General features: G+C 37.1%; 1 protein-coding gene across 1 annotated transcript; it reads right to left on the reverse strand.

Moving 5' to 3' along the window:
- Nucleotides 1-383: 383 nt before the first annotated feature.
- Nucleotides 384-10,625, reverse strand: LOC143909239 (uncharacterized). Its single transcript, XM_077427145.1, has 14 exons — nt 10,394-10,625; nt 10,131-10,311; nt 9,897-10,046; nt 7,764-7,915; nt 7,597-7,687; nt 7,356-7,519; nt 7,094-7,278; nt 5,391-5,473; nt 5,162-5,318; nt 4,939-5,083; nt 2,593-4,136; nt 2,294-2,420; nt 2,096-2,210; nt 384-934 (listed from the first exon to the last, which is right to left on the reverse strand). The coding sequence occupies exons 1-14, from the start codon at nt 10,568-10,570 to the stop codon at nt 384-386; spliced, it is 3,822 nt and encodes a 1,273-aa protein (XP_077283271.1). The 5' UTR covers nt 10,571-10,625.
- Between the last annotated feature and the right edge of the window lie 266 nt (nt 10,626-10,891).

Below are 10,891 nucleotides of genomic sequence, written 5' to 3' on the forward strand. Positions count from 1 at the left end.
TTTAAACAATAAAATACATAATATATCCTGTAGTTTTGGATTAATTGTCAAATAATCATTCTTCATAATTGTATGCAGATGTGACGTCACATAAACGAGGTTTCAGTATGGTTCCACAAAAAACTAATTTTGACTGGTATATATGAATTTTAAGCAAATTGAATAGATTTCATTCAACTCTCAGTAATATATTCAACCAATTTTGAACCTTAAAACAGTTGAAATACGCGCATATAAGGCTCAAAATCCCGTGCAAAGTTCAGAAATTCTATGGAAGACAACCGCGCTACAGACTTGTCGCCCAAAGCTTCCATAAAAGACGGCCGCGGGCAAACGGTTAAAAGTAAATGGATACGAAGCGCTTTTTTACACGAACGTGACATCTATAATTTCGTCTCATGCTTTACCATTCCGGGTTTGGTGATACCGTACATTCTATTCCTCAATTGTCGGCCGTGAGCCGGAGAAACTCCAGCGCAGAACGGCTGCCTCTCATTCGCGTAGCATTGGCCGTATCTATTCCCATTTTCAAACACGCTCTGCTTATCCCCGGTTGCGTTCTTCGACCCGTGATGATTTTCGTCCGCTTTCATCGACGTGTTGACAAAGTCGGAGCTCTGACTGGCGACAGAGTTGATGCCCATTCCATAGACGCTCACGTTCTGGCAGCTGAGCGGGGTGTCTTGGTTTTCCAACGAGGACATTGCATTCGACGGGTTGTCCGGTTGTATGGTGGCGCTGGTTTGATTCGTCGGTTGCTGTTCGCATGTGGAATGTTGTTGTTTGCCGTTCGGATACTTCAGCGGCGTGTCTGAAGATATGACGTTGAAGTTTTGCTTGGGACATATGTCTGGAGTGTTATGGTTCATTTGAGATTTGCTCGAGTTGTTCGAGTGCCGCTCAGATTCGTTGTCATCTCCGCTGTCCACATCGCCTACAATTAAGATTATTTATTTATTGACAAATCAACAGACAACATATGTAGAAATGCATAAAAATAAAGAATAAATGTAAAAAAATAACATCCGAGTCCAATTATAGATTTATACAAATTACATAAAATGGTACATAGAGATAAAATGACTAAATATAACAGTGCATAATTAACCAACAAGCCCTGTACGCGGTACCTTTTTCGCGAATTTGGCAATCGAGTTTTCGACCTTAAATACATATTTTAATATTTACTCAAGTAACCAGATATGTTAATTAATACAAAGTATTATTTTAAACAATAAAATACATAATATATCTCGTAGTTTTGGCTTAATTGTCAAATAAACATTCTTCATACAATTGAGACGTATCGTCGCCATTGTTCATCAGCCGTGACGTCACATAAACGAGGTTTCAGTATGGTTCCACAAAAAACTAATTTTGACTGGTATATATTCATTTTAAGTCACTTGAATAGATGGCATTCAACTCTCAGTAGTATATTCAACCAATTTTGAACCTTAAAACAGTTGAAATAGGCGCATATAAGGCTCAAAATCCCGTGCAAGGTTCAGAAATTCTATAGAAGACAGCCACACTACAGACTTGTCGCGCAAAGCTTCCATAGAAGACAGCCGCGGGCAAACGGTTAATAGAAGAGGATGTATTTAGAATAAAGTGTTTAAATGGTAATGATGAGTGATAATAGATTTATTTCTGGTAAAATTTAAGATAAAACATTTTTCAGGATTTAGGAAAAGGTCATTATTTAAGCAATATATAGCAAATCCATCTAAACCTTCTTGCAGTTTATAACAATCGTCTATGTATAGTGTAAATAGGTTTATAAATGTTTGTGTCGTCAGCATAAAGAAGTATAGAAGAGTGTTTAAAGATATATGAAATATCATTAATATAAAGTAGGAAAAATAAGGCAACAACTTCTTATGATTGGATTGATTTGAAATATAAGCAGTGCGAATTTTATCTGAATAATATCTCAGACAGAATATTGACAGCTGTAATTCTTAAAGGCATTATATTATATTAAGGATCAAACATTAGGCCGAAAGAAAACTTCTCGAAATCATGTTCTAGAACTAGCTAGAGATTCACTCAAAGGAATCTGATAAAATTAAATAAGAATAAGACTATATACCGTCACTGCTGTTGGTACTCGCAACGAAATGATCAGGTCGTATGAGACGTCTTTGCCTGTTTCTTCTGTAGTATTTAAACTCCCGGGGCAGCGTGTACGACCGAGGCAACGAAATCTGAAGCAGTTACAAGTACATCGATTAGTAATCTATTGACATTTTAGAGTATTCAATTCAAGAGTATTCAAGTCACAAATAACCTGGCTATCTATATCGCTAGGCGGACGACAAGTCCCTTGAAGATCCGGCTCTCCTTCACCACTGCTGAGGACTTCACCGTGAACACAACCACTGTTGTGTTGACTGCAATCGCCTTCATGCTGACACCTGCCAAATTCACACCTTCAATAAGATATAAACTAACATATGTATGACAACATTGTTCAACCGTTTGGGGAATGTAAATAAAATTGTAGTTAATAGAATGAATACAGTACTTAATCAACCGAAGAATGATAATCCTATATAAACTAATATAAAGTGTATCTGAAAATTTTACCTGAAACCCCAATGACAACACGGTTGCCGAGATGAACCTTCCAAGAAATGCGGAGCGAGTAAGATCTCTGTAGTTTTACATCGTTGCATCTTCCTAGCTTGCTCCATGAGGTTACAGTTTAGATTGCTGCCAGTGTTACCAGGTCGGTCTATTTTAGTCTTGGTCATCTGGTACGGAAAGGGAATACCCGGCTTAAGTGCGTACCCGTCACAAGACTGCTTGAACGTCATCTGATTGTTTCCGTTCTCCATATAGGCACCGCGGGTGGCTTCCAGGTTCTGCGCGTCGTTCTTGTTCACGTCCGTCTCATACGACCTGTCCTGCACGTCGGTGTAGTTGTGTCTGAAGTCCCGGTTGAACGGATTCTCCTGTCGCAGGTCCGGATACGGTCCATTGCTCAGACCGAGAGACGGTGAGTTTCCCATGTCTTGGTTGGAGACGCTGTAGACGCCGGAGTATTGCCGACCATGCGCCTGATTCTCACCGTAAATACTCGGACCGTTCTGACGGGACGTCATCTTGTTCGACTGACTGTTATCGGCGCGTTCGAATGAATTAGTGCCGGAGCCGGAAACTTCCGTGGTGTATATCGTTTTTGGACTCATATTAGTTACATTCCTCGGACTGACTGACTTTTCATTATCGTACGATATATTTCTAGACATGTCGCCGATCGTCGGAGAGAAGTTAAATATCCTTTGGGTGCTTCCGTTGTCGGCAAAAGGTAGCTGAAGTCTGCTGTTGGTTTCGGAATGTCCGTTAGACATCATTCGCAATCCGTTAGCATCGCCGTATAACAATTTAGCCTGCTCGCTGAGACGTTGCATGTCCGTCTTCTGCGAAGAGTATACGTTGGGCCGATGCTGTCCGGATACGAGCTGTCGTACGTTTTTGGAACGAGGCAAAATTTGTCTGGTTAAAGAGTTATTCTGTTCGCCGTTTGAAATTTGCGAACTCGGCGACATGTTCCTGTTGTTGCTTTGGTTTCCATTGACGCTTTCGTAATTACCTTGAATATTAATCGGTGATATGCCTGGTGTGTTTTTGATTAGGTTTGGTATCTCCGTATAGCTCGGAAAGCTGCCTAAGAATTGTCCGACTATATTGCTCGCTGCCAATGCGTTTTGAGCGAACCCGGAAAAGTTTTCATAGCCGTTATTCTGATGGCCTCCGCTGTGATTGTTACTGCTGAGGGCGTTCACTAATCCATCGTATAGTTTTGGACTATGGGACGTGCAATTGCTTTGGCCTAGGGTGTTTAAGTTTTCAAAGCTCTGTCCAAGGGATGTTAATTCGGGACTGGGCGGTGCCCACGTGAGTGGTTCTAAGTCTATGTGCTTTTTCGTCCTCGGTATAGGTTGTCTTTGTAAGCTGGAGTATATCTCGTCACCAGATATCATGGCGTTGTTGGCCAGTTTGCCTTGTTTGATTTCTTCCTCTATGATTTTTAATTCAGCTAGTTGTTTCTGTTTCTTTTCTTGAAGTTTCTGATGGATATTTACACGGGAGCCTATTGATGAACCTTCATTCTCAGACGATCCACCCTAAAAAATATACATCAATATTGAATACTTATAATTTGGTTGGTTAAATATTGGGAAAAATTTTAACGTCCATTTTATAAAATAAATGAGCATTTAAAAAAATTTTTATACATTAAAAAAAGTTTCTGTACAGTACAAAAAATTTGTGTGCATTTTTAAATGACGGATACAGATTGTATTAGAAACTTTGCTTTGATCATTGAAAAAACTATTTCCTAATAAATAAAATGACAGATGAACTGTATCGGCAACGTCGCGAATACCAAAATACGAACCGAAAACGACCAACGCTTCTCTCTACTGGATTCCTTCTTTTTTTTTACTCTTCGGCTTACGACCTTCGACACCTACGACCTGACATCATCATTCATAAGTAATACGTAAACAATTTTAGAGTTAAGAGTTGTCAATAGCGGAAGACTGCAACGTCAAACGCTCTCTCTACTGGATTCCTTTTTTTTTTTACTCTTCGGCTTGCGACCTTCGACACCTACGACCTTACATCATCATTCATATGTAATATGTAAACACTTTTAGAGTTAAGAGTTGTCAATAGCGGAAGACTGCAACGTTGCCATTCTTTGTACCTATTCTAATGCTAAAATCTATTTTTTCGAATGATCGTTTCACATTTTTTAATGGTCACTTTATAATGCCAAAATATTTGATCCAATGCACAATACGAGATTGTTTAATGCACCGAAAATAATGCACAAACCTTTTTTTTTAAGATACAAAGTATTTTTCTCAATGTACAATTAAATCACACCGTTAAATATTTTCTTAAGGAAAAAATAATTACACAATGCGAATGATTATGAGGAGCAGGAAGTGGACGTCGCCAGAATGGAAGCGGAGCCGGACGCGGAGCTCTAACAGGAGCTGGTGGTGCAGCCGGAGGCGGAACAAACGATGTCGGTTTTTTCTTTTTCCTTTTAGTAGCAGCACTGAAAAGCAAACATTCATTTTACAATACAAACATAAAATTATAACCAACTTAAACATGTACAAATAAAGATTATTACTTGTTGCCGACTGGATTAGAAAAACGACAGTTGAACACTCCTGGTATTCCGTTTCTATGATGTTGATATATTGACGAGCAATACTGTCGTCCTTGACTATCGGTGACGTCAGTCTGACCCGGTGCCAGTTCGCAGTTTCCGTCCCCGTACTGCCGTGCTGTAAATTCACATTCAAACATTACAAAGCATTCTAAATATTTAAAAATTATATTACAGTCGTGAAAATTACCAATTTTACTATCTGTACTATTAGCTGGTAGCGGTGGAAGTCGTCCGCCGAGTTCATATCCCAATCGACGCACATGAAAGTATCTGCAAATTAAAAATTACAACCTGTTATTAATGATGTATTTTTAAAAGGTATGAGAATATTTATGATTTATATTATAATTAAAACAATCAGCCTAATTTGATTTAAAAAAAAAATAATTATCATGTGTGTGGGTTACATGCACCAGTAGTTGACACCAATATGTAGAAGAGTTAGCTTTTTTCTTTAACTTTAAAAGAAACTTCTAGATATAAAACGCAAAATACCTGAAAGACAGAGCTTCCGGTATCATTTATTTTTAAAATTTATATTTATTAATTTTCTCAGTTGGGTAGTTTTGGGTTTTATTCATTTATTTTCTCTGATAAAATATCAGATAGGTACAAGCTTTATTGATTTATTCGTTTTATAAATGATTCGAAACTCTTCGAATAAAAAATTTCCTCCTTCTTTTGAAAATATTGTTGTTCCGATCAACATTTTCAAAGCATTTCAAATTTTCATTACTCTCTATATTTCAGATATATCACTTGCCTCAATCTCTCCACAATCTGATAACTCTATATTCACGTTAAGAATAATTTTCCTCAAAGATCAAATCATTGTTATTGGATTTACTTTCAACCAAGATTTTGCTGTTCCGAGTATACCATCCAAAATACTAAAATTTTCCCGAAATTGATCAAGAAAGCCGTTTCATTGATGATATGACAGCTTGGTAAAATCTCCCACTTCAGGAACCAATCTTCAAAGATCTCTCTATCATTCCATGACTATTTTCGGTTATAATCATCAACAGGACGATTTATTATTTCAGCCCCTTTTAACCGTTTGCCCGCGGCCGTCTTCCATGGAAGCTTTGCGCGACAAGTCTGTAGCGCGGCTGTCTTGCATAGAATTTATGAACTTTGCACGGGATTTTGAGCCTTATATGCGCCTATTTCAACTGTTTTAAGGTTCAAAATTGGTTGAATATATTACTGAGAGTTGAATGCCATCTATTCAATTTGTTTAAAATGAATATATACCCGTCAAAATTAGTTTTTTGTGGAACCATAGTGAAACCTCGTTTATGTGACGTCACGTCTGTAGAACAATGGCGACGATACGTCTCAATTGTATGAAGAATGATTATTTGACAATTAAGCCAAAACTACGAGATATATTATATATTTTATTGTTTAAAATAATACTTTACGTGTTAATTAACATATCTAGTTACTTCAGTAAATATTAAAATCTGTATTTAAGGTCGAAAACTCGATTGCCAAATTCGCGAAAAAAGTGCCGCGTACAGGGCTTGTTCTAGATTTTATTGCTTTCCTAAATCTTCGTATGATGACATTTTTATTTCACTATTTCATTTGAAAGGACATGCAGGGCGCTATCATATCTCTGGTAAACGATTCAAATCTACATAATATTTTTGCATGTGTGTAAGAGATTATAATTTTATTCAAAAAGTTATTAAATAAATAACTGAACATACATAATTATATTCTTTCCTATATGATATTGTCCAAATTTATTACGCATATACATAATATGAAAAATCTGTTTCTTTTTAATTTTCCTTAACTTGTCAATTACTAGTGCATCCCTTGCTTGGTCAGAAACAAGCCACAGATACATACAACCTCGATACACATTATAACAATAACCTGTAGTACAATAGCATGAAGGCGATTCCGGCAAAGAACGACGTCAACACCAAAAGCGGCACGACAGCGAGATGACTGGGGTCCGGCTTATCGGTGTCATTCTCCCCTTCCCATCCCCAAATTCCAACCATCCAAACGCACACCAACAGACAATTCTCCACCATCATAACCATATAGAAGGTAACCTGCAAGTTTTAGTCTAAAATTAAAAACCTACACACGGAAAAATGCAGCACATTCCAATCCCCGAATGATTACGAACCATTTTCTGCCTATGATTCACTTCTTGCAAGTTCACATATGCAAACACATATACGAAAGCGATCAGAGCCGAGAGGTAAGCCTTCCTCGGACGACTGATTCTCTCACCGTGGAACACATTCTTCGGCGATATCAACCACAGGAACATAGACACCCAATGTAAACCTGAAAACAATAATTTAATACAAACACCATATACATACGTACATATTAATCAATCATATGCTCAATGCTACACATACCTATCACAAGAAACACCCAATATTCATAGAGAGAAGCATAGACTGTCAAAGCCGTGACACGTGCTGATATAGTTCCTAGTCTCCAAGCGAACTAAAATAAGTGGTCATATTAAAAAAATGAGTAATAAGATGGTAGTATTTAAAATGTATGAAATGAGATTATTTACTTGAAATATCACACCAAGCCAGGTGAGTACTAAGCGGTGTACATTCTGTAGCCGAACGTTTTTACTGAAGCTGGCCAACGCCCAGCAGACGGAGAAGAGACTCAACGATGCAGATATCACATTCAATTCGGTGAAAGCCGCGCTCGCTGAAACTAATATGATAATATTCGGTCATATATGAGAGGTATTTTGAATGTTGGTAGATTAAAAAGTATTATAAGTATGTTAGATGAATCGGGATGGATGAGCATTAGAAATAGTTCAAATCTCAGTACATTGCCTTTTGTTTATAAGTTATTAGCAAAGTATTTTAAGGATTATACAATAAGAAATAGTGATATACATAGTTATTATACTAGAAATAAGAACAATTAAGTTGTAGGTGAAGTAAGGAAAAAGAAGACAGCTGGTGGTGTCTTTCACAGGGGTGTGCTCATGTATAATGCCCTCCCTGAGTGTGTCAGGTCTTCTAAGACCGTGGATGCATTCTTGCGAGGTGCAAGGAGACACCTCTGTGAGAGACAGTGCATATAAATTTAGTATATATAAAATTTTAGAGTTAAGAAATTAAGAATGTATTCGATTAACAATAGAAAGTTGTATTAAATTAGCTAAATAGCTAAAATCAGGTCTTCTAAGACCGTGGATGCATTCTTGCGAGGTGCAAGGAGACACCTCTGTGAGAGTGCATATAAATTTAGTATTTATATGCACATTAGAGTTAAGTAATTAAGAATGTATTTGATTAAAAATAAAAAGTTGCATTAAATTAGCTAAATAGTTAAAATTATATCAATAAATATAAAAGTTGTAAAATCATCGTCGAGATTCTAGTTATTCTTAATTCGTCTCAATGTCTGATCCAAATACGAATATCCAGCGGTATATAAGTATTTTACAAAATGGGAAAAATATAAACAAACATCTGTTGATTTCTGGAGCAATACCAAAAGTAAAATATTTCAAAGGTCATCATGTCGTGGCTAAGAAATTACTGAATTAAGCAAAGCAGCTGATATTCCGGACTTTTATACTATAACTTAAGATGACCATTCGTAATGATTTTACCAGGACAGTGATGGGTTTTTAGGTATTTATCCTGGCAAGTAGTGAGATAAAACCAGTACACGTTTTAATATAATAGATGGATAAATATACAAAGTCTTCGGCGAAAATGATATCTCCAACAAAAATATTGGCAAATTAGTCAACGTTGTTTCCATTTATCAGGAACAAATGCACCAGCCGAAGTATTTTTTACTTCGATGAACAATATATAGTCCAATGATAAAACGAAATTGAAGGTTGAAACCTTTAAATGTTTGCTAAGCACTTAGTATAAATTTAACCAGTCTTGTGTCGAACTTTATAAAAGCATTCACATTTTTGGAAAAAATGTCCTGGTTTCAAATTTGGAAAAAATGGTCACCTATAACCAAAGAAGTAGAATGCATAGAATCGTTCTCAGCCTCCAAAAATATTGCTACAAAAACTCTGCGCGGCAGAGTTTGTTCACTGTTTGCTAAACTTCGTCTCTCTCTCTCTCTTGTCTCTCTTCTGACTTTCCGTCCCTCTCTTCGATGGCTCGCTTTTAGACGATACTTTTGTTAACCAGCAGTTTGGCTTAATGGTAGCTTATATATTTAGCACCACTGCGATCGATGGATCGACTCGCCAAACTGCTGGTTAGATTTGGGGGTTTTGTGACTCCAAATCGATCGTTTCTCTATCAGAGTTTGCCAATTTTATATGATCATTGTTGAAACGATTCCTTAAAATTGGTAATAGATCATTTCCTGTTGTCACAAAAATCTTTGTGTATAATTTGTAGAAATTATGCACAGAAATCTGAAATCTACAGATGTCTCTATAATTTCGTGTTTATTATGTGTATACAAATTTTAATAATAATTGTGATGTATTTCTGTACTGATTAATTATTGTATTCGATGTTTATTGAACGTACTGTATACGTTGTTGTCTGACCGTTCTCGTACACTCGTCGCATTGGAGCGATCTGTAATGACGAGTGTACATTGATTGTAATAAAATATTAACAATGACCATTCTATGCATTCTACTTCTATGCCTATAACTAATAAGAGAAATAGCAACTTCAAAATAAATTAATACCTCCTCTATCATCAATACTGGTAGAGAGTGAAGACAACGGATACGTCTTACTTCGACCTGTCGGTCCACCAAGACCACCAGCTAATACGTGCAACTGAAGCAAAAGCATCGGAGCAGCTTCACAAAACGCATGCACCAGCCTCAACATACCTGAAACAAATCCCAAAATTGAATAACCAACCAATCTAGACGAATATACAATTCAAATTATTACACATATCATATTATACATACACAAATTCCGAACTTCGTGCTTCACATAACGCAGATCGACCGGAACGAACAGTTTAGCATATCGCCAAAGCACACCCAGCTGCAGACAGTGGAGAACATACGGAGCATAACGGGAGCATCCTTGCCGTTTAGCACCATCGTTCTCATCGGAGACGTGCCAGTACCAACGCAGCGAGACTACCTGAATGTCCAAACATGTAAGATTAGTGTCACAAAGTCGCAGTTGGACATGGTGTTTTTGAATGGCGTTTGCTCGGTTTTACTTGTGATATTAGAAGGGAGGATACGATGATGGCTAGTGCTGTGGCAGCCGTGGCTGTGTATCCTCGTTCGAGCAGCGCGTAGCTCATCACGACATCGAAGACGACGTCGCAGAAGTAGCCGGCGAGGGATATGACGTTGAATAGCACATCGCACAGCGGCAAAAATTCAGCCGCCATGGTCGCCTTCAGCCGAGATTATCACCTCCACGCTCCACGGCAGCATTGCAATGCCCTGAAGATAGTAACAATGAAATGATAAGTATAATTTGATGCCTAATAAAAACACTTGTAAAGTTTTTGACTAAACGGCTTACATCACTGATTTTTAAATGCTTTTTATTATCATGAAATTATGTTGACAATACATCTTATATATATTTTAATAGCTACTGATCTACTGATCATTTTATATTTTACAATTTTAATTTAATTTGGTTAGTAATCATAGTATTATATTATTCTAATGTTAATGTACAGCATAATAGGAAAAATAAATCA

The sequence above is a fragment of the Arctopsyche grandis genome, chromosome 3, assembly GCF_051622035.1.
Source record: "Arctopsyche grandis isolate Sample6627 chromosome 3, ASM5162203v2, whole genome shotgun sequence".
Taxonomy (NCBI): Eukaryota; Metazoa; Arthropoda; class Insecta; order Trichoptera; family Hydropsychidae; genus Arctopsyche; species Arctopsyche grandis.

Coding starts and splice junctions, on each gene's coding strand:
- LOC143909239 (XM_077427145.1), bottom strand. CDS start 10,570: ATGGCGGCTGAATTTTTGCCGCTGTGCGATGTGCTATTCAACGTCATA. Junction 7,279..7,355: donor TGAATCATAGGCAGAAAATG/GTTCGTAATCAT, acceptor TAAAACTTGCAG/GTTACCTTCTATATGGTTAT. Junction 4,137..4,938: donor CTCATAATCATTCGCATTGT/GTAATTATTTTT, acceptor TATATTTTTTAG/GGTGGATCGTCTGAGAATGA.